Source organism: Crassostrea angulata, chromosome 4, assembly GCF_025612915.1.
Source record: "Crassostrea angulata isolate pt1a10 chromosome 4, ASM2561291v2, whole genome shotgun sequence".
Lineage (NCBI taxonomy): Eukaryota > Metazoa > Mollusca > Bivalvia > Ostreida > Ostreidae > Magallana > Magallana angulata.
In genome coordinates, this window is record NC_069114.1 from 2,664,217 (window position 1) to 2,689,070 (window position 24,854).

Sequence of the window (24,854 nt, forward strand, 5' to 3'; positions counted from 1 at the left end):
CTACCCCCGGGGGATATGATTTTCACAACATTGAATCTACACTACCTGAGGATGCTTCCACACAAGTTCCAGCTTTCCTTATCTTATGGTTCATGAATCTATAAAGATTTACTCCATATATTCATGTGTTAAACTTTGAACCCCCCAATTGTGGCCCCACCCTACCCCTGGGGATCATGATTTTCACAACTTTGAATCTACACGACCTGAGGATGCTTCCACACAAGTTACAGCTTTCCTGATCTTATGGTTCATGAATCTATAAAGATTTACTCTATATATTCAGGTGTTAAACTTTGAACCCCCCAATTGTGGCCCCACCCTACCCCTGGGGATCATGATTTTCACAACTTTGAATCTACACGACCTGAGAATGCTTCCACACAAGTTACAGCTTTCCTGGCTGATTAGTTTCTAAAAAGAAGATTTTTAAAGATTAACTGATATCCCAAAAATAAGAGCATGCACTGCTTTGTCAGCTGTGTGTGGTGTACAGCAAACTCGCAGAAAACCAATATAAATAATTATAGAAGTATTTCCACAATCATTTGTCATTATAATTGATATCACGAAAATAAGAGCACTGGTTTCTCAGCTGAGTGTGTGTGGTGTACAATTCAATTCACAGATCTATCAAAAGTCACACACGATTCTTGTCTGGACAATATAGTATTATATTCGTATTTTGATTCTTCTAAACTATCTTTGACATCACAGAAATCTCATTACATGGGTTATACATGTATATACACAGAATCACTTAGAGATGAATTTTTACACACAGATAGTTAGAGATCACAGAAGTAGGTAGTCTTCAGGGATTCAATATTCACAGATTTATTTTATCCACATATTAAGACATATTTCACAGAAAGGAAGATCTCTCCATTTCATAACAGGGAGATGTTATTGTCAGAGTTAATAGTCCAGACTCATCAGCAGAGCGGTTCCCCTCTTGACCCAGTGGTCCGGTGATTTCTCTCCCGCCTTCAGCTCCACGGCCACCACAAAGGAGGGTCTGCCCATGCCTCCCGCACGGTTGGGGTAGTAGTAGCAGGGGGCCATGTACATTCCTGTTGACACACAAAAACATTGGTCATTACGACTCTACAGCATGATATAGTCAATCTGTATATGGATTGATTTTTACAGATACATGTATTATCAATTTTGGCGTACTGTAAATTGCTTGTTTCACGAAAGTACACGTGAACTTAATTCCGTGATTCTGCTGTTTTGCATCAAATGGCGAGAACATTAAATCGCAAACACTTATTTTTTTGTTTTAATTTCATATACACCTGTATTTCAAAACTGTCTGAAAAATAATAACATCGACTTTGAAATATTTGAGGACTGTTTCCTGCAATTTTAGGCAAATATTAGATCATCACGTTTAATAAGGAATTTACAGTATTTAATTATTGGAGAGACAAACTTTTAGCAACTTTCTTCTTGTTTTCAACGGGCTTGAAGTGGATGGTGGGCATCAGACACACCAGCTGCATGGGGTTAGCCTCCACCAAGATAGAGTTCTTCTTCTCCCAACCTGCTCCCTGCAGGAACAGGCCTTTGATGTACACACCGTCCTGAAAGTCAAACAAGAACTTTATGACGAATACTGTATACCGGGTAATTTTAGTGTAAGCACAGCGAATAATGAATACTGTAAATGTACAAAACTAAATTAAATTAATGCTATATATATAAACATTGGGGGTTACCTTGGGTGGTCCGGTAATGTTGGAGTCATCTACCGTCATCACACTGAATTCCCACGACAACGAGTCCACGGATACCTTCAAAACACACAATGATAAATGAATAATCAGATAATGTTATTTATAAAAATTATTTAAAACTTAGTTTTCATTGATTCCTACAACAGTGACAGAAATGTACAACTTACGCTGTTCATACGAGCAGAGGTTTGAAGGACAGCGGTCAGGAATCCCGTGGGGAACGTGAACCCAGACATCCAGAAGATGGTTGGGGGGTGGGCGGTCAGGGCCCACTTCTCAAACTGCTCCACTCTCTGTACCAGGTCTCTGGTCCAGGCGGCCAGGGGCTTCAGTCAGGAGTACGCCTACAAAACATGTAATAATACATCAAATATGGGACAAATAGGGACTCAATGCTGTTGATTGTAACTTGACAAACGGGGTCTTCTGTAAGGGGTACATGTAAGCCTACAAACAATACCATTAGGGGGGTATCAACTAACACATTATTTTATTCAACATCCAAGAAGTCTTTATAATTGACACACTTTGAACTGTTTGACAGTGTAAATGTAACATTGAATGTTGTAGAGAGACGTACCCTTAACCAGGACGGGGGGACATTGCCATCAAAGATACACTGGAATATGTTCTCCAGTTCCACAGTCATCACCACCAGACCCTGGATACCTTTCTCCAGGTCGGTCAGCGAGCGACGAATCTCCTCCATCAGGGCATTGTACCGCTGTATCTGTATATAAAACAAAGTCACAGTCAGTTAACTTACTGAGAGAGAGAGAGAGAGAGAGAGAGAGAGAGAGAGAGAATCTCCATCAGGGCATTTTATCGCTATATAAGTATACATGTACATGTATTAAACAGTCATAGATTTAAGGATTGAGAGAGAGAAAGAGAGAGAGAGAGAATCTCCTCCATCAGGGCATTGTACCGCTGTATCTGTATATTAAACAAAGTCAGAGTCGGTTAACACTTACAGATTTAAGGAGAGAGAGAGACAGAGAATCTCCACCAGGGCATTGTATTGCTATATTAGTATACAAGTCATGTATTAATCAGTCAGTTACAGATTTAAGGGGAGAGAGAGAGAAAGGGTCTCCTTCATCAGGGCATTGTACTGTTAAATCTGCACAGAGTGAATTAGTTTACTCAGCAATAAGGAGAGAGAGAGACATACAGAGAAAGTGAAAGAGAAAGAGAGAGTGATGGAGCTAGACAGACAGTAAGATATCAAAAGAAACACAAATAGATTGACAGACAGACAGACAGACAGACAGACATCACATGTGTAACACCCACCTCTTGAAGCAGCACCACATTCAATGGTGACGGATCGACAGACAGGATTTTAGCCGTGTTGTCGTAGTTGATGTTCTCTGGGATCTGTTTGAAGATGTTGGCTGCTAGATCTAGGACCTGTAGTAATACATAGGAAGCAATCAGAATACATGTCAAACAGTGTCACTGATTTAACATATATATAGTGTAGGTTAAAGTCTGACAATGGCCTTATCCTTGCAATTTTCCCCTAGATACATAGAGTTAAAGGTCAAATCTAAAACTGACCTTGTCCTCGCGACTCTCACCCCCGCTGGCAGCAGAGATCTGGGGCTGTAGGGACAGCAGCGTGTTGAACAACATCCTGGTCTCCTGGATCTGGGACTGGATGTCCGCATTGGGGTGCTGACCGAACGCCTCTGGGGGGTCCACATTGGGCAGCATGCTGACATACTCCTTGTAGGAGGACAGGGGGCCGTCCTTGGGCACGTAGTACGTTGGCACAGAGGACACTCTGGATAAGAATAAATAAAACAAATACCTGTAAATGACTTTTTACCAGTACTTTGGTTTAATTATATGTTACGTAAGAAATTCTTAAATTATTCAACAGTTTTACTTCTTTTTTTTAAGAAGTAACACTGGGAAAATTCTTTTAATTTTTAGTCCTGTTCCATCAAAATTCTTAATATTAACTAAATAAAATTGAAATCTATCTTCATCTTATTATTTCATACAAAAAGCGAAAATATTTATCTAGAATTAACATACAGAGATAAAGATCCATTAATACTAGTATCAGAGCAGTCTTAAAGTTGATATAATTTACTTGTAGAAAGGTACACTGAGGACCTGGTCTTGGAACAAATCGGAGACGTAAGTCATCAACAGTCGCCGATCCCAGTCATATGTGACGTGGCCGCCGTAGCTGATTCCAGCGATCAGGTATTTCAGGGCCTCCCATGGGGTTTCCTCATACTCGTCCAGGTAAATACTCAGAATGCTCTCCGATACCTGGGGAATATTGTCAACAGTCAGTAGTTAGTATAGGACCTTTGTTAATTTTGTCAAATCCAACAAAAATGGCAACAAATACTGAGACAAGAAAATATTTAAAGTTTTAAAACATTTCGAAAACGTGTTCCCTATTCTATACCTCAAAGTCTGAATCGTTGAACTCGTAGGCGATGTTCCATCCAAGCATCAGGAACTTGCGTCGCTCGAGCAGCACAGAGTGGAAGAAGCAGAGCGAGAAGAGCAGCTTCTTGTACTTGTCTTGTTTAGTGCAGTGCTGGAACTGAGGCTCCGTGATCGAGTTGTACAAACGCTTCATGTTGGCCTTCAGTCCCTGTCAAATCAAAAACATTTACTTGATTTTTTTATAATTTTTGTACATGACATACATAATAATAAATATTGTATTTTTAAGCCAACATTCATTATTTGTCTTTCCAACTAAGAAAATTTTGTAAGACAAATATTTAGACTTAGATCAGCTTGCCGAGAAATTATCGCACACCCACTAATCTTTCTTGCCTGATCAATTTTGATTTACAGTGTATTGCCCTTCCCCAAGACTTTTCAGTGGTTGTTTTACCTTTGGTGGTTCTGTGGTCATCTTGATGCCGGTCTGTAGGATGGAGATGGGGAAGTCAGGGTGGGGGCTGCTACTGAGCCACAGGCGGAACTCTAGGTGGGGGTCCTCCACCTGTAGCTGCTCCACCAACTTGTCCAGCTGGGGCATCCAACTCAGCGACAGATGACAGTTGGCCAGGAACACCCAGTTACCCTGAAACAATCAGACAAGTGAAACAGTAACCCATATTGAACTAACAGTCATATGACAGATGGCCAAAATTACCCAGATGTTGCGACCCAAAAAAGGTTTTAAAAAAATGACACACAAATGGTCCTACCTCTCTCACTCCCTGTTTGATCATCCTGGTTGCTATGGGAGCCTGTCCTTGCCCCAGGGAAAGGGAATAGAACCTCTGGGCCATCCCACTGGACTCAGACAGCTAGATCAGGGAACTTGTGGGGTCCTGTACAAATACAAAGAAATAACCAGGTTATTGAGTATAAAATTATAATGACCTTAAAATTTAATTTTGTAAAATCTCTAATACTTTCAATGTAACACTTTGTTACAAGAATATCCTACAGCCCAGGGCAGATACTGACCACTCCTGGGGACAGGACAAATATGAGGGGGGTCCTGGTTGTTGAGTCCTCCACCACCACCTGCTGCATGTCAAGGACAGGTGGCTCCGTGAACTTTGACCCCAGGTTGTTGATGATGAAGGAGGTGGCACAGAAGGAGACTCGGTCAGGACGCAGGGAACGGACCAGTAACATCCTCTGTAGCTCATTACACGCATTGTCCCATTCACCTGTGATTAAAGACAGAGGTAAAGAGACTAATTACATCACCTGTTACTTTATAAACAAACATTTATAGAGGTGAGCCCTGATTTCTCTAACTTCCATAAGTAAAAAACGGTTATAGCGAACACGCTTATAATGAATTGACGCTTACATCAAAATGGTTTCCATTCTCTGTGACTTAATTTCATGTTGTAAACTTGACAGATATAACAAATAACGCTAAAAATATGCCGCTTACAATGAAGCAAAATAGTCAGTCCCTAGCACTTCATTACAAGCATGTTTTACTGTAATATTCTTACTTCCAGGTGCAAGGATTATTGAGGTCTCACACTTATGCAAGATATATCATATACAACTTTAAGTTTTCGTATATGCCTTGTAAACTGCTTATGCAGAGAAAATAAATTGCTTTTCAAATGTCATCCCTGTATAAGGCTGTTACAGAAACTATTTTATATAGTACCAGTACCTACCATTCCTAACAGTGACTACAAACAGTACAGACCTGGTAGGGGGGCGGTCTCTGGCTGGGCCGCAGTGTACCAGATGTTCCAGTCACGGGGGTACTGCTCGAAGGAGGTGATGATGCCGTGGAAGTTGGTCAGCTTCTCCAGCTCTGTGATGTTGTCCCAGGCCACGTCTCCCAGCCATCCCGAGCACGGGTTGTCCATCTGGTTCTCACAGTCCAGTACCTGGGGACAGAGTCAGAGGTCAGGGGTCAAACAGTGACCTTGAAACACTGCATTCACATCATATGACCAAAATGCTTAATACTGAACCCACGAAAATTTCTCTTGAAGTTCCCAAAATTATTTTACAACAAACACATTTTTCAATAATACTCTTAGATACTGACCACTCCTCCACACAGGAAGAAGTTGTACTCGTCCATGTTGATTTTGCTGGCTGCCTCCAGGATCTTGGCGCACATTTGGAAGGAGAAGAGCAGCTTGTGCCGCTCAAACAGACCGCGACAGGTGTACCTACATCATGCAATTATCACAATTTAATGTCCAATGTTTTCTTTTTAAATTCTCGTCTAAGATGATGCAATAAAGTTGTAACAATAAACGTACCATTAGATATTTGTCTCTTTTTAAGAACCAAATTCAAAATAGGGCACATGATGGGAAGAGAAACATGGCATCATGGGTAGACAAACATGGCATCATGGGTAGACAAACATGGCAAATGGGTAGAGACAAGTATTGTTACCTGTAAACAGCATAGGTGTGGTACTCATTCAGGTTCTGAATTCTCTCCTCCAGTTTGGAACTCCTCTGACTCTTTTCAATGGACATGATGAACAGTTCTATGTAGGCATCCAGAGAGAACTGGTACATGGGATCTATGCGGCCCATGTCATTCAGGACAAAAAACAAGATGGAGGCTCTCTGAGCAGACGGTCTGTAGCCCTGCATGCAGAAAACAAAATTAATGCTACAGAATCTCTATTAAATTAATTTGAAACCATGCACATCTAAAGACAGTTAGAAAAGTACAGATTTTTTTCATCACGCACCTTCTATAATCCAATTTTCAGTGCCTAAGATCACTGTGTACACTTTATCTCATGTATAATAATGTCAAGGTCACCCACCTCTCTGGAGGCGTCAATCTTGACCTCGGTTGTCTCAGAGATCTGTAGCTGCTCCGTCACTTCCTGTGAGGTAATCTTGGACGTCTGCAGTGTGTTGACCAGCTGTTCATCGTCCAGCAGTGAGCCCTTGGTCTCATTCAGCAGCCTACAATCAGAATCAGTGGATGTCAAATACTGATAATTAGTTGAAGTTTGTCTTGTTTTATTTTATAGTATCCCTCTACAAACCATTTCATGTACATTGAATTCCTCTTTACTTTTGAAGCATCATTTCCCCAAAGAGAAATTAACTTTTTTTCCTTTGGGATGGGAGGGGGGGGGGATAGTAGAAAATGTCAATTTTTAAATTAGTTCTTAAAAATTATTTTGGTACCATAGTTTGAATATATATTGTGCCTTTATTGCAGACACAAGATTAGAGTAGAGCTTGAAGTAGAGAGAAATTTGAAAAAAATGAGATCCCTTAGCAGTACAAGATTTTATCCACAGATATCAGTTATGATTCTGAGGGTGCTACCCCTTGGGACAGACCTGGGAATCTCATCCCCTAGCTTCATAAGTTGTTTTTTTTTCCATGTACATTTAATAATAGATACTACATATCAAATATAAAGATAAGTAGATATAGACAAAGACACAGACCTGAGAATCTCGTCCTCTAACTCGACAAGTTTCTTTTTCCCAGCCGCGATGCTCCGGACCAGGCTGTCCTTCTGTTCCTCCAGATCCGGACGTTCCTTCCTGACCACGATTCCCAACAGTTGGGCCTCCAGACCTACAAGGAGATGCAGTACATTACATCATCCATATTCCTTGTTGTACAATCAATCAAAACACAGACAATATTACACCATCTAGACAAATAGACAGACAGAGACAGTACCTTGCTATTTGACAGCAAAGTTGACAATGGTGGACTTGGTGGAGATCTCGGGCGTGTAGTGGGGGTTACTCAGCTTAGTGGTGATGTAGAATCGGAACTCTGGGTTGTACTCAATCTCTTTGTCTCCCAGCTTTATCATGTAAGCTCCACCTGCAAACAAACAAATTCTCAACTCAGAAAAAATTCAAATAGTATAGAAATATAGCTCCAATGGTAGGAACATTCTCATCTTAACAGTTTATAGCTTCTTAAGTGCCTTAAGTACAGAATAACTATCTAAAACTATTGAAGTCTCTTATTATTTTGACAAGTGACTCCTATAAGGAGGTTCTTAACTATTTTATCAGTGACTCATATCGTGAGGTCCTTACCCATCTTTATCAGCGACTTGAATTGGGAGATCAACATATTTACTCATCAGTAACTTGTTCATGGAGGTTTCAACCTATTCTGTGACTTGTACAATGAGGTCCCTACTTATTTTAATCAGTAATTTAATCAAGTTCAAAAGGTCCCTTCAAAAATTCATCGAACACTTGTATAAGTTAAGGAGGACCTAACCTTTTCTTATCACTGACTTGTATGATGTCCCTACCTATTCCTATGTGACTTGTATAGGAAGGTCCTAACCTTTGTTCACCACTGACTGGTTTGAGGGGGTCCTTATCTATTTCCATCACTGACTTGAGTAAGTTAAGGAGGGTCTACTTATCAGAGACTTGTACAAGGAGGTTCATATCTTTTCTATTCAGTGACTTGTATAAGGAGATCCCTACTTATTTTCATCAGACTTGTTTAACTAGTTATTGCGTTCCCTACCTATTCATCAGTAACTTGTTTGATAAGTTTTTGAAGTCCCTACCTAATCTCATCAGTGACTTGTTTAATTACTTTTTAAGGTCCCTACCAATTCTAATTAATTACTTTATAAATAAGGTTTTGGGGTCCCTACCTATTTTCATCGGTGACTTGTTTAACTAGTTATAGAGGTCCCTCCCTATTCTCATCAGTGACTTGTTCAATTACTTTTTAAGGTCCCTACCAATTCTAATTAATTACTTTATAAATAAGGTTTTGGGGTCCCTACCTATTTTCATCGGTGACTTGTTTAACTAGTTATAGAGGTCCCTCCCTATTCTCATCAGTGACTTGTTCAATTACTTTTTAAGGTCCCTACCAATTCTAATTAATTACTTTATAAATAAGGTTTTGGGGTCCCTACCTATTTTCATCAGAGACTCGTGTGATAAGTTATTGAGGTCACTACCTATCCTCATCAGAGACCTCTTTTATTAGTTATTAAGGTCCCTACCTATTTTCATCAGAGACTTGTTTGATAAGTTTTTGAGTTCCCTACCTATTCTCATCAGAGACTTGTTCAGCACTGGATCCAGGGAAGGATCCAGCTTTTCCTGTACATTCTGCAAGACGACTGGCAGACCAAACTGGATGGCGGACTCCAGAGTCCTCATGTAATCTGACTGCTGCAAGTCTATCACTTTGAGGCCCTAGACAGACACAGAATAGCAAGTGATCAGCACAATGGATCAAACAAATTAGTTCTTGAAAGAAAAGTTAAATATTATGATCAGGTGAACAGACCAAAGACTAAAATCAGAATGTTTCAATAGATAATATGCAATTGTAAACATAGTTGTTTACACTAGTCATTTAAAGCTGCTTGGTCTGATTTTTTTGTAACAACAGTATCAAAATTTTTTCCATACAAATCATTTATCTTAGAAAGTTATGGACTTTCTCCTATTTACACCAGCAGAATCAGTCTCCTTTCAAAGTTAAAAATATTCAAAGTAAATAAAAATAATTTCTCTTTGGGCAAACGAAAAAACAAACTAAAATGCATCACGGGAATGTTTAGAAAAGGAAACCGCTTGGTTTCGTCCCCCGAATGATTGGGGTTATTCAACCCGCATGCTATGCATCGATTGTAAAGAAAGCAGACTTTGGAAATATTAGTGAAAAAAACGTACACATGTTTATTTGTAATTTGTCTAATCATTTCGACCTTTATTTAAAGCGATGTCAAAGTCGTAATACAACCATACCCGTCTCGTCGTCAGGGGTGAAATTTAACATGAGGCGAAATAACCTTTTAATGTCGTTTGTTTTGTTAGAAAATTTTGTACGTATTTTTCTTCATTGAAATTTGGCATAATTGACGGGTAAAACTACTGCGATGTCTATTATTATACATTTACTTAGCATAGCCATCGTTTAAAAGCGTGCATAAAATTTGATATAAAATCGGACCAAGCAGCTTTAATCATTGTGAAGAGTGTTAATAATCATATGAACAAGAAAACAAATTGAAAGTAAACACAGAAATGTCATGATACACAAAAGCATACCAGGAATGTTTCAAATACTGATCAGATTTTCAGAGCTGACTTACTCGTGAGGCCTCCATGTTCTTGATCCACTTGATGGCCTGACTTTGAGGGTCCACCATCAGGGGCCACCGATTAGATGAGGTCACGATGACTCCATTCTCCGTGGAGAAGGCATCGCTAGGCAACCCCTGGATGTTCCAGTCCCTGACCTGGGTCGGCTTGGCCATGAACTCACAGAAATTGAAGTTTGGTGCACAGGGAATTCCCAGCTTACAAACCTGTCAATTACAACAATTCTATCATTGTAAAATGCAAAATATAGGACTAGCAGGCTCAAGTAAAACAAACAAAACCAGGTTAAACCTGCCTCAAAGTTCAATGCATCTAATTGCAACCTTCATATGAAAACAATTATCATCAATAAACACTAAACACAAATATTTAAGTCAAATTTCGATAACTGTCAACAAAAATGTCCTCCAATCAGCTTCATCCAGATCTTGAATTCACTGTTTACAATTTTCACACAGTACCTCCTCAATCCACTTTTTCTGGACCAGTTCGTCTCTGTAGTTGGACAAGAAGGGCCCCATGTAGGACATGAAGGCAGCGGCCATTAGGCAGTCTCCAGAGAGGTAGCCCATTCTCTCCTCCAGATCCTGAAGAGTTACACGAATTCCAGATTAGTTAAGGTACAAAATAAATCAACATAAGCCTCTATATATTAAACCTACAAATGACAAAAGCTTAGAAAAGGCAGTGGTACATAGTAAGGCAGACCAGTTGATACAATGGTAGATAGATAGACTGGTAGATTGATTGATAAACTGATACATATAGTTAGTCACAGACCAGTTAATACAATGGTAGATAGATAGACTGGTAGATTGATTGATAAACTGATACATATAGTTAGTCACAGACCAGTTGATACAATGGTAGATAGATAGACTGGTAGATTGATTGATAAACTGATACATATAGTTAGTCACAGATCAGTTAATACAATGGTAGATAGATACACTGGTAGATTGATTGATAAACTGATACATATAGTTAGTCACAGATCAGTTAATACAATGGTAGATAGATAGACTAGTAGATTGATTGATAAACTGATACATATACTGTAAAACGAGAAAATTTGGCGCATACGTATTTTAGCGCAAACGCAAGTGCCAGTACATTAGCGCAATTATATTTTAGCGCATGCATCTTTTTTTTAAAAGGAATACAAAAAATGTTGTTGTTTGATAAACCGGATCACGTCCAAAATTTAGTTCTGTGTTCACTCAAGCACGTGAACACAACGACTTTGATTTCTATCTCGCATGCACGGTAAACTGTCGTTGAGAACAATACACTTACTTTTGTGTAAATCGTCAGTAGATAGATATGAAAACTTCATTTACTGGCGATGATGTGTATTTTTGGTTGGTAAACAAATTTGAGTGATCGGACTTTGAATTTAACGTGTCGACTTGGATAACACTAGAAGAGTCCCGAAACTAAAAGTGAAATTGAATGCTACATTTAGCATGAGTTTCGATCACCATGAGAGAATCTTTTTTACAGTAATTTTACGTTAAAAACACACAAAAATAGGTATCGTCTTGTTATCTTTATATCCACTAATCAGAGATCAAAGAAATTATAATCAATCATGTATTGTCAGCGTTAACAATCGCCACGCTTAATCACATGTTCACCTCGAGGCGCTACATGGAAGTGGCATGGAGAGAAGCCCAATTTTCAAGGTGCTAATGAGAGATATCAAAAAGCAATTAAAACTGAATTAATTAATCCATGTTTAGGCACCTATACCCGATAACTCATACCGTTTACCTGTGTAATTGTTTAAACAAACAGAACCGACAGCATCTGATATTTAAATGAACACTTCTATATAGCCTTAAGAATGGACTGACGTTATTGTTTTGCATCTTGAAGAAATTTAATACATATGGAAAATCGTTGGCGCACTATTAATTTTAGCGCTCAGAGGCAGTTGCGCCAAAGGCGCTAAAATTTGTAGTGCGCCATATTTTCTCGTTTTACAGTAGTTAGTCACAGACCAGTTGATACAATGGTAGATAGATAGACTGGTAGATTGATTGATAAACTGATACATATAGTTAGTCACAGACCAGTTAATACAATGGTAGATAGATAGACTGGTAGATTGATTGATAAACTGATACATATAGTTAGTCACAGACCAGTTAATACAATGGTAGATAGATAGACTGGTAGATTGATTGATAAACTGATACATATAGTTAGTCACAGACCAGTTGATACAATGGTAGATAGATAGACTGGTAGATTGATTGATAAACTGATACATATAGTTAGTCACAGACCAGTTGATACAATGGTAGATAGATAGACTGGTAGATTGATTGATAAACTGATACATATAGTTAGTCACAGATCAGTCATTACAATGGTAGATAGATAGACTGGTAGATTGATTGATAAACTGATACATATAGTTAGTCACAGACCAGTCATTACAATGGTGGAAACAATGGTAAATAATGGTACTAGATCCACCAGTAGATAGAGTGGTATACAGTGGTACACAGAATGGTAGACGGAGTAGGAGTAGTAGACAAGAATGGAAGACCATGGTAAACAATATGGTAGGCAGTGGTTGACAAAATGGTAGATACAGAGGTATACAGTATGGTAGACAAAATGGTAGGCAGTGGTTGACAGAATGGTAGACAGACTACTAGTGCCATTACCTTGACAGTCTCTTGCCAGCGCTCCTTCTCGCCGGCGAGTCCAGACATGAGTTTGGTTGCTCGCTCCAACATGAGCTCAGTGTACTCGGCCTTCCTCTTGAGCTCCTCCTTCTGAGCGAGCTTCTCGTCATACTGCTGCTTCAACTCAGCCATCTTGGCTTCAACCTGTTAATGATTCAAACTCCTTTAATATTAATTTGACATATGTAGTCGCTTCAGCCACATGCATGCCATGCAGTTTGTAATAGTATGCAATAATAGTCATTCTAAATCTCCAGCAATATACTGTCTTCCTGTTTCTACGACGACATACACCACACATCTGACACACACTTTCACTTTACCTCAGCGAGCTTGGCTTTAGCGTCAGCCAGTGCGTCCTGTTTCTCCTTGAGCTGTGACATGGCGGCGTTCAGTCTCTGTTTCTTGGGCTCCACTACTCTGTAAACGCGTCCATACACCTCCATGGCCCTGACCCACATACACAGTGACTTAGCCGCCCCAGACACGCGCCCAATGATGTCCGGTTGGAAGTCTGACTGGGAGCAGTAACTCCCGATCTTCTTCAGCACACGGTCTGAAATGTTGTCCTTGTCAAAGTTCATCAACTGCTTGATGAAGGTAGACTCTCCTGTATAGTTATAAAAAAGATATTCAATCATTGCAACTTTTTGAATAAACTAGATATTAAACTATGTTTCATCAATCTCCGTATGGTACGAAGAATTCTATTGGCTGAAGATAGGTCACATGAGGGAAAGAAAATAGAGAAGGATAGGACAACATTTATTGAAATAACAACACCTCAAGTTGTTCATTAGGTTAAGAAAGACGTTTACTGAATAGATTTTAATAACTGACAGAAAAAATCGATCTAAGGTAAACTGTTTAACCCGGTGTCATATAATATTTTGAACCCTGCGATATATTGAACCCGGGTTCAAAATATCGCTGCGATATATTGAACCCCCCCATAAAATATTGAACCCCGGTTCAATATTTTATGGCCGCGATATTTTGAACCCCCCTCTATTTTTCATTAGTATTGGAGAGGGGGTTCAAAATATTATGGCTGCGATATATTGAACCCCACCTTTTTCCAATTCCCATTGGATAGGGGGTTCAAAATATTATGGCCGCGATATTTTGAACCCCCCTCTATTTTCCATTGCTATTGGAGAGGGGGTTCAAAATATTATGGCCGCGATATATTGAACCCCCTACCTTTTTCCAATTCCCATTGGAGAGGGGGTTCAAAATATTATGGCCGCGATATTTTGAACCCCCCTCTATTTTTCATTGGTATTGGAGAGGGGGTTCAAAATATTATGGCCGCGATATTTTGAACCCCCTACCTTTTTCCAATTCCCATTGGAGAGGGGGTCCAAAATATTATGGCTGCGATATTTTGAACCCCCCTCAATTTTTCATTGCTATTGAAGAAAGGGTTCAAATATTCCCTTTGGAGAGGGGGTTCAAAATATTATGGCTGCGATATATTGAACACCCTACCTATTTCCAATTCCCATTGGAGAAGGGTTCAAAATATTATGGCTGCGATATTTTGAACCCCCCTCAATTTTTCATTGCTATTGGAGAAAGGGTTCAAATATTCCCTTTGGAGAGGGGGTTCAAAATATTATGGCTGCAATACATTGAACCCCTTACCTATTTCCAATTCCTATTGGAGAGGGGGTTCAAAATATTATGGCCGCGATATTTTGAACCGCCCTCTATTTTTCATTGGAATTGGAGAGGGGGTTCAAAATATTATGGCTGCAATATATTGAACCCCCTATCTTTTTCAATTCCCATTGGATAGGGGGTCCACAATATTATGGCTGCGATATTTTGAACCCCCCTCTATTTTTCATTGCTATTTGAGAGGGGGTTCAAAATATTATGGCAGCGATATATTGAACCCCCAACCTATTTCCAATTTCCATTGGAGAGGGGTTTCAAAATATTATTGCAGCGATATTTTGAACCCCATACCTATTTCCAATTCCCATTGGAGAGGGGTTCATAATTTTATGGCTGTGATATATTGAAAACCCTTCTTATCACTGGCTATTGGAGATCTAGGGGTTTCAAAATTTAATGGCTGTGAAATTTAATTATAAATAATAATGCCCCCCTTCTTTTATTGCTTTTGACCCCCCCCCCCCCCTCAAATCTTTTCTTCATGCATATACAGAATTTAAAATATTTTTTTTTGGGGGGGGGGGGGTAGATGGGAGGGGGGGGGGTTATAATTGTGCTTTTATTGTCAGTCTGTAATAAAACATATTATGAATGAAAATCATATTGTTTTTGGTGATTCTTTTTGTTACCAAGAAAATAGGGTATCCTTGGAGGTTACTCTAAATGGTAGTCCCCAGGTGGGAGAAAAGGGGGCTAACACCTGTGTACTGTGTATATACACCGGTGGTAGCTAGGTAAACATTAATTGGCTCCCTTCATAGCTGACATCAGCCTGTATAATATCCCTGTTATGTAATACAATTTGTGAATTGTGAGTTTCTACTGATCAATTCATTTGTGACCGCATCTGCCATGGACTTGGAAGAGTACCATGATAAGAAGGGTTTTCAATATATCGCAGCCATAATATTATGAACCCCCTCTCCAATGGGAATTGGAAATAGGTATGGGGTTCAAAATATCGCTACCATAATATTTTGAACCCCTTCTCCAATAGCAATAAAAAATGGAGGGGGGTTCAAAATGTCGCGGCCATAATATTTTGAACCCCCTCTCCAATGGGAATTGGAAATAGGTAGAGGGTTCAATATATCGCAGCCATAATATTTTGAACCCCCTCTCCAATAGCAATGAAAAATTGAGGGGGGTTCAAAATATTGCAGCCATAATATTTTGAACCCCCTCTCCAAAGGAAATTGGAAACAGTAGGGGGTTCAATATATCGCAGCCATAATATTTTGAACCCCTTCTCCAATGGGAATTGGAAATAGGTAGGGGGTTCAAAATATCGCAGCCATAATATTTTGAACCCCCTCTCCAAAGGGAGTTGGAAATAGGTAGGGGGTTCAATATATCGCAGCCATAATATTTTGAACCCCCTCTCAAAAGGAAATTGGAAACAGTAGGGGGTTCAATATATCGCGGCCATAATATTTTGAAACCCCTCTCCAAGAGCAATAAAAAATGGAGGGGGGTTCAAAATATCGCAGCCATAATATTTTGAACCCCCTCTCCGAAGGGAATTGGAAATAGGTAGGGGGTTCAATATATCTCAGCCATAATATTTTGAACCCCCTCTCCAAAGTAATTGGAAATAGGTATGGGGTTCAAAATATCGCTGCCATAATATTTTGAACCTCCTCTCCAAAGGGAATTGGAAATAAGTAGGGGGTTCAATATATCGCAGCCATAATATTTTGAACCCCTTCTCCAATAGCAATAAAAAATGGAGGGGGATTCAAAATATCGCAGCCATAATATTTTGAACCCCCTCTCCAATGGGAATTGGAAATAGGTAGGGGGTTCAATTTATCGCAGCCATAATATTTTGAACCCCCTCTCCAAGAGCAATAAAAAATGGAGGGGAGTTCAAAATATCGCAGCCATAATATTTTGAACCCCCTCTCCAAAGGGAATTGGAAATAGGTAGGAGGTTCAATATATCGCAGCCATAATATTTTGAACCCCCTCTCTAAAGGAAATTGGAAACAGTAGGGGATTCAAAATATCGCAGCCATAATATTTTGAACCCCCTCTCCAATGGGAATTGGAAATAGGTAGGGGGTTCAAAATATCGCAGCCATGATATTTTGAACCCCCTCTCCAAAGGGAATTGGAAAAAGGTAGGGGGTTCAATATATCGCAGCCATAATATTTTGAACCCTTTCTCCAATAGCAATAAAAAATAGAGGGGGGTTAAAAATATCGCGGCCATAATATTTTAAACCCCCTCTTCAATGGGAATTGGAAATAGGTAGGGGTTCAATATATTGCAGCCATAATATTTTGAACCCCCTCTCCAAGTGCAATAAAAAATGGAGGGGGGTTCAATATATCACAGCCATAATATTTTGAACCCCCTCTCCAAAGGAAATTGGAAACAGTAGGGGGTTCAATATATCGCGGCCATAATATTTTGAACCCCCTCTCCAAGAGCAATAAAAAATGGAGGGGGGTTCAAAATATCGCAGCCATAGTATTTTGAACCCCCTCTCCAAAGTGAATTGGAAAAAGGTAGGGGGTTCAATATATCGCAGCCATAATATTTTGAACCCCCTCTCCAAAGGGAGTTGGAAATAGGTAGGGGGTTCAATATATCGCAGCCATAATATTTTGAACCCCCTCTCCAAAGGAAATTGGAAACAGTAGGGGGTTCAATATATTGCGGCCATAATATTTTGAACCCCCTCTCCAAGAGCAATGAAAATTCGAGAGGGTTTCAAAATATCGCGGCCATAATATTTTGAACCCGGGGTTCAATATTTTATGGGGGGGTTCAATATATCGCAGCGATATTTTGAACCCGGGTTCATAATATCGCATAATATATTGAACCCGGGTTCAATATTTCGCGGTATCAAAATATTATATGACACCGGCTTTGTAACGAAATTGTTTGAGCACTGACTAATTAAGCTGTCTCTTGGCCTTTCTATACATTACAATCATTGTATTACAAGCATTTTGGGGGCTGTGAATTAATTCATTCACTGACCAAGCTGTCTTTTTGCTTCCCTATACATAAGAATATATTATATTTATTGTATAGAATTATTTGTGTATAGCTTTGTAGAGAACTGACCGAGCTGTCTCTTGGCCTCAGCCCAGGTCGGCTCGCTGCCCCTCAGAATCATCACGGCCTCCATCGCCTTCTCTACCAGCAAGGGCGGACGTCCGTACGACTTAATCTCTGTCATGTCCTTCTTGTTCAATGACTCAAGAGCCTGAAAACATTATTGATTCAGTTCTTTATTCACTAGAGTAAGTGATCTTAATACACTTCAGAGAAAGAGAAGTTAATGGGTGTATTTAACACAAAGACTGTTCCTTGCATGCTCTAGAGCCTGGAAAATGGAACAACACATTGCTTATATAACCTCTCTGTTCACCTCCGAAAAGAGCGATTCACTTAAACTAAACAAGTCAAAGCAGAGACTGTTCCTTACAGCGATGGCTTCCTGTAGAGCGGGCAGGGCTTCATCCAGATCGTGCTGAGCCAGATCGGCCATGTGTTGACACTTGGTCTCTTCCTCTGCAATCCTTTAACCTTTCTGAGCCACAGACTGAAAGACAAATTCAAAAGACTTGTTTATCAAGTTGTTGACATAATCTTTAAGAGGGACTTATTTATTCTTTTTGTATTTCCTACTTATAATCATACTGTTCACATATTAGTCATTTTTTGGTGGAGAGGTGCCTCCACAATAAATGCAGAGAGGAAATTACTGACGTGAATATCTATGAATGATTGTATTGATTTACTACTTAAATTAAATTTCTTTCTTTGAATGTTAAAGCCTTTTTCTTCAAAATCTACACTATGACACCCGACAGTTATTTAGCCCCCATTACCTTCTGTTGTTCGTCGGCCTCTCGTTTCTGCTGTACAATGATCACCAGGTACTCGTCACACTGCTTCTGGAACTGGGCCACCTTCGTCTTCGCGTCCTCCAGCTCGATCGACATCTTCTCCACTTTCTGTCTCGTGTCGTCTATCTTACTCAGACCGTTCCTCAGTTTGTCAGCTGCTCTTCCTAACTCGTTCTTCTTGTCAAACAGCAGTCTAAGAAATCACATCATAACAAAACATCAACCTTTTTGTAAAATGATTCTGTAATTTTTTAGTTCCAAAAAGATTGGCGGGACTTTTATTCATTATACAAAATACATGTATTTTACTGAACCAAATATAATTTCAGCATCACAGAGAAAACTTCACGTCTACTGATCCCTGTCACTGGAAATACTCTGACCACTGGAAAGGACTTTATGCATTTTTTGCCCCCAAATTCAAAGTTTTAGAAAGAGCTTTGAAAATAAGGTGAAAGATAGTTAAAATCATATTGGAAATAATAGTGTAAAAGGTTATCACCACAGTGACGTCATATTGTAGAAATGACGTCATGAAGATAGTATTATTTTGATAAATTAATGTTTTGTAGCAAGATATGGGTGTTTTCCGATGGTTTTTAGACTGGGAAACATCGAGCGCAGGCTTGCTCAAAAACCATATTTTAGTACACTGTGTATAACTATCTTAAGAAAAAAATATGTTAAATTGCACTTGAGCAGACCTGCGCTCTATACCTCCGCATGCAAAATTTAGAGCTAAAATGAGAATATTTTCAATTGTTTGCAAATCTGTGGGAATTATGTCATTTAGGTGACGTCATAGATAAACAGCAAATGAGCAATGATGACTAAAATCAATATTAAAGTTATAGGGATCCTATATACAATGATTTGTGAAGATTTCATTTTTATACGACACTATTTAATAATTGGTTAAAATCGGGGGCAGATATTTGACCATACCGCACAAAGTCCTTTACAGTTTCACTACATTTTGCCAGTTACTTCACAATTGCACACATGTTTTAGAAATTCAATATAAGATTTATGACAAGAATAAATTGTATACTTCTTGTATCCAGACACCAGTTCCAGATAGTTGGTTGGAGTGACGTAGTTATGTCTGCGGAGCTCCGCCAACATCCTCTTGGAGTACTCAGATACAGACTTGTGCATCACAGAGAACATTATGGCTAATGATGGCTTCAGTTTGTCCTAAAATTAAACGAAAAAACTCTCAATTAGTCCAATTTTTTATTTTATATCTGAAACATTTTGTATGATAAGACACATCATTAACTGAATAATTTTTGATATGCAAAATTTTGGTAAGGAAAAAAAGTTATAATATTAGTATGAAAGTTAAAAACTAGTCTCTCTTCTTGCGGTGATGATAAAAGGATAATATACTGATAGAATTTTGACATCTTGGCAGGATCTCGTTTTAGGGGAGACATAACTTTACCCCCTCCTCTGATCCCAGAGACATACAGGTACATTTCCTCTTGGAGACAACATACACAGTACAGTATAGAATGCGGAAAAATAAAAAATAAAACATTTTATAGATTTTTAAAAATAAATCGAAGACAACATACTATAGAATGCCGGAGAAACGTATCCAGGAGAAAACGTCTCCACGAAAAACGTACAGGTACATTTCATCTTGGAGCAAACGTACCCTCTAGAAATCGTAAATAAGATGTGAAAGAGTTTAAAAACTTCTCAAGGATGCAATAAAAAAAATAACATAGTAAACATTTGTATCATTTCTAATAAAATTATTACACTTTAAGTATTTTTAAAACACTGTTTCAAAATTTGGAAGAATAATTAATACAATTCAAAGAGTCCACAGATACTGACCACTCCTGGGGACAGGACAAATATGAGAGGGTCCTAGTTGAGTCCTTCACCACCTGCTGCATGTCAAGGACAGGTGGCTTCATAAACTTTGACTCCAGGTTCTCCAAATCTTAAGGTGTGTATGTTTGGTGCTAATTCCACAGGTGTTTGCTAAGCAGATGAAAAACCTCGACTCCCCTTGGATAGGATATCGGTCCAATTAGAGGTTATTCCCTGGCATATTTTTTAATCCGGAACCCATTACAGCTGAGTGGGTGTTGACAATAAAGATAAAGTTCCTTGTCTATATAAGGACACATGGTCCCACTAAATCGAGTGACCACAGCAGGGCTTGAACCAGTGACCTTTGGGTGACCGCATAGCATTTATTTTCTTTTTGCATTAAAAACTAAGGAGCCAAGCACAGTACAGATTCAGGTGAGACAAATATCACTGCCAAGTCATCTGCAGCACCTTTCCCATCAAGATATGCATTAATCAAAACAAATTTGAAAATTAAATTTGAAAAATGCAAAAATTCACAACTATTGATCCGACATTCTGGCATCCATAAAATCAAATAATTGAATATAACGGACATAATATAGATAAGCAAATGTACAGTGGTTGTTTTATTAAACTCAATATGTTATGAGTAGTGCATCAACATAATTTACCAGTAATATCTAAATATGGTAATCATGCAAAATCATAAAAGGATACATCAAATGATGTCAACACGAGTTTTCTTTGTCGACTACTCAATATGAAGTCAATAACAAATGAAGCCATCATGCACATTATGCATCAATGTTTTGTTAGTAAAATTCATCTTATATAAAACTGAACTGTGTTGTATAAAACATGTGAGCCCTCTGGACTTATTTAAACTAAAAGACATCCCTATGTAGAACAATTTTTTAAGTGGAATCAATAAACATGTACACAAAATGTCCATATGTAATTTGCTTACATGAAAAACAAACAGTTTTAGTCAATAACAGTGCTACATTAATACATTATACAGAGTCTATCTAAATGTAATTACACATCATCTTATGTTTGTGTATTGTCGCATGTATTGTTTATTTACATGTAATATTGTATTTTCTTCACTTTACCTGTGTGGTACTCAGCCACAAAGAGGTTGTCTCTGGTGTCCACACATAAACCCCGTGGATACAGTAAGTGACAGTTGTCAATGTAGCGGAGGAACTGTCCGTCCTGATCCAGGATGTGGATACGGTGGTAGTTGTCTGCAGTCAGGATCCGACCCTGGCTGTCTGTTGTGATGCCCCATGGATAGAATGATCCCTTGGTAGTAGAGGGACGACCAGTGTAGGTAAACCGGAGTTTCCCGGCCTGATTGACCACCACTACTGCGCGGGCTCCCCAGTCTGACACACAGATATCTAGGTTCCTGTTCTCACTGATGTATTTATTGTAACCAGATGAATAGAGAGGTTGTCCTTTGTCATCGTACTGAATACTTTGTTTCTCTGTGGAGCCAGAGTAACACACAACTTTTGTTGGTTTATCATCATCACTGACCATGGCAACCAGGAGGTCACCAGAGGAGGTACTACAGACACCGCGAGGTCTCCACCCCTGTAGTCTGATCACTGTCTGTATCTGAGTATTCTTCACTATGTTCACAGTTCTATCATCGTAATCAATATAAACTAGATCCCCACTCCTTGTCACTGCTATGTCCCATGGAGCGTTCCCTGACTTGGTTTGGACTGACTTCACTAGTTCCCCCTGCTGGTTGTAGAGTCTCATCTTGTTGTCAAACATACTACACGTCCACAGTTCTTCATCACCCACACAGGACACACTACGTAAACCTCCATACTCAGTGTTTATCTCTGTGATGATCCGTGGGACATCAATGAGCGGTCTGTCCCAGTAAGAATCTATTGTGTAGCCATGTTTTTCTGTTTTGATAGATGACGCTGACAGAGAACCAAACTGTTGATAAAGCTGATCTTTGTTGATCTTCTGAGGGGTAAAACTTGGTAAGGAAACTGTGAGTTTAGGAGGCAATCTTCTCAATTCATCATTCCTGGATTTGTAGGCAGAGACACGGCTGACATCACTGGAGTCCAGTAACTTCTTCAGATCAGCAATGGTCTGTGTGATTTCAGAAATGGTGTGTGTGATTTCATCTTCCTGTTGATTTAGGACAGCCAGGTGTTTGGTGTCCATTTCATCAAGATCAGATTTCAGTTTCTGTATAATGGTGTCTATTTCTCTGTGCAAGTCTTCTCCATGTTTGTTGATTACTGTTGTCAATTTCTTGGAGTTTTCTCTCAGATCAGCCTTTTGCTCTGAAATGCTAGATAGAATCTCTTGATATTTAGGATGAATTAATTTTTCACAATCTTTTAAGTCTTTCTGTATTAAAATTTGTTTGCATTTTAAAATTTCCAATATATCTTCCACATCATGAGTTTGGTGTTCCTTAGAGGAAACACAGAGTTCACAAATAGGAATGTTGCATTGTTCACAGTATTGGTCACATATTTTTGTGGAATGTTTTTGACATTTAGGAAAAAATCTCCGATATTTGAATGGCACCACTTTGTGTTGTTTGGATTTATCAGAGAGATGTTTCCCCTCACAGTCTTTACACAGATGTATGTTACAAATGACACAGTGTAGAGGGGGGACCGGGGTCTCACAGAGATGACACCGTACCACATCCTGGAGGCTGTACTCAGGGTCCATGGTCAAACGATTTCTTCACAACTGTGGACAATTCTGAAAATAAGAGAACAGCAATTCTTAGATCTTTATTTCAAATACATTATACATCATATAATTTAGCTTAATTCATATCTTTACTATAATTTGAAGATGAGTTCAAAAAATTTAATTATGTTATGAATGTATCCAGTTATCAAAAATACTGGAAAAATAAGATTAAAAATATAGGTTTATTTTATTTTTTAAAACAATGATTCATCATGTTCATATATCGGTCCCTATTATGTGCATAATAAATAAAGAATAAACGTTAGACAGCCTAATTTTTAACATTTTGATGATATTAGGCTCAAATCGCGATCGCTATATGAGGATTTTTAGCCATTCTCCGTTTATTTTCCCTTCCAAAAGTTAACTGTTACGTACAACTGCCGATTCTTGCTCTGATATGACTAATTGAGCGACCTCTATTTACAACTTTTTTCTGAAACCTTTAACTGGATGAAGTATGTATGTGTGGATCCAGGAGTATTTCCTGTGAGGGGGTGGGGATGATGGATAATTCTATTTACTAAAGGAAGGGGGAGGGGTCCAAGTCATTTTTCATAACTTTTAACCTCTGTGTGTAAATTTAAGAAGTTATAATTTCCAAGAGGGCTCCAGACCCGACCCTCCCAAAGTACCCCTCTAGATCTGTGCATGAAGCCTACAGACATCTGTTTCTGCATCAAGAGGGATGTTAGTGTACCCTATTTTGAGACAAAGCTACAACTTAATTAATGTGAAAGGTTCAACCTTTTTCTCAGCAAATGTACATTGTACAGCGAAAGACCTCCTTTCATATTACAAAATTTTCAATCAAAGTCTGCAGCTGTGCAGTTTGGCAGGCCTCTGAATTTCTATCAATAAGACGTTAAATATATGGGAAGAGAGATCGAGAGATATACCCTATTTATATCGAAAAAATCTTTGAAAAAAACTTTTCTCAAAAACCTTCGGCCAAAAAAGCTAATTTGTGTGTCATCGGGGTTAGGGTGGGATAAAGATAGGGTATATCGACTTACTGAGAGAGTGTACAATTTAAACGCAAGACCCTTGCTTATATATCTAGGCCTACTGGTTGTTTTTTTTAATATATATTTTAATATATTTAACAGCAGTTATGTTCAGTTTAATGAATCAGTTCAAGAAATACGTACTTTTTTTTCCTCATATGTACAAGATCCCACAAGTTTCCCCCCAAACTATAATATTATAGTATGTGTGTGTACCGATATTATTGATGCCTTATGTGACATAACTAAGGTGATTATATGTAATCCAATATATTATCATATTTATTTCTTATTTACTTGTGCTTTTGTAAATGGAATGTGCTATAATTACAAACCCCTCTAACATGGCAACCGCAGGTATGATATTACTTCCTGGTCTGAAGGTTACTGTCCACCAATGGCAATGGTCGTTTGCTGCGGTACATGTACATACGTGTAGGGGGTCAATTCGTCACTTGGTTAATTCGGCACCCAATAAACTCGTCAATGATATAATTATATAGCTAGATAATTAGGATCTTACGGAATCGTATTAGGGCCGCAGCAGTATTTTTCATTTTTATTAATTTGTTATAACAATATATAACAATATATTTACATGTATATAATTTATTTTATTGTATCCTTGAATAATTTTTAAACTCTTTCAAATCTTATTTACGATTTCTCTAGGGTACGTTTTTCGTGGAGCTGGAGACAC

The 24,854-nt window shown here is 38.7% G+C and overlaps 2 protein-coding genes across 4 annotated transcripts; both read right to left on the reverse strand.

Moving 5' to 3' along the window:
* Positions 1 to 443: 443 nt before the first annotated feature.
* LOC128181594 (dynein axonemal heavy chain 2-like) lies at positions 444 to 19,754 on the reverse strand. Its single transcript, XM_052850058.1, is given in 27 exon segments — positions 444 to 1,073; positions 1,439 to 1,589; positions 1,725 to 1,799; positions 1,910 to 2,086; positions 2,323 to 2,472; positions 3,039 to 3,155; positions 3,306 to 3,531; positions 3,847 to 4,031; positions 4,174 to 4,365; positions 4,615 to 4,806; positions 4,934 to 5,059; positions 5,199 to 5,407; positions 5,911 to 6,097; positions 6,262 to 6,388; positions 6,621 to 6,820; positions 7,006 to 7,150; positions 7,648 to 7,780; positions 7,889 to 8,038; positions 9,246 to 9,396; positions 10,302 to 10,517; positions 10,773 to 10,898; positions 12,990 to 13,154; positions 13,334 to 13,620; positions 17,776 to 17,917; positions 18,140 to 18,256; positions 18,546 to 18,756; positions 19,615 to 19,754. Coding segments are annotated over 27 exon segments (4,431 nt in total). The 5' UTR covers positions 19,734 to 19,754; the 3' UTR covers positions 444 to 918.
* Positions 19,755 to 21,115: 1,361 nt separating this feature from the next.
* LOC128181593 (E3 ubiquitin-protein ligase TRIM71-like) lies at positions 21,116 to 24,556 on the reverse strand. 3 transcript variants are annotated; one of them, XM_052850055.1, is made up of 2 exons: positions 24,490 to 24,556; positions 21,116 to 23,153 (listed from the first exon to the last, which is right to left on the reverse strand). In XM_052850055.1, exon 2 carries the CDS (start codon positions 23,118 to 23,120, stop codon positions 21,480 to 21,482), a length of 1,641 nt encoding a protein of 546 aa, XP_052706015.1. In that variant the 5' UTR covers positions 23,121 to 23,153; positions 24,490 to 24,556; the 3' UTR covers positions 21,116 to 21,479. The 3 variants fall into 3 exon arrangements, with proteins under 3 accessions (XP_052706015.1, XP_052706017.1, XP_052706016.1); XM_052850057.1 differs by having other exon boundaries at positions 24,452 to 24,518; XM_052850056.1 differs by lacking the exon at positions 24,490 to 24,556 and adding an exon at positions 24,299 to 24,389.
* Positions 24,557 to 24,854: the final 298 nt, after the last annotated feature.

Bases quoted from the DNA above. Each gene is read 5' to 3' on its own strand.
- LOC128181593 (XM_052850055.1), bottom strand. From the start codon at position 23,120: ATGGACCCTGAGTACAGCCTCCAGGATGTGGTACGGTGTCATCTCTGT.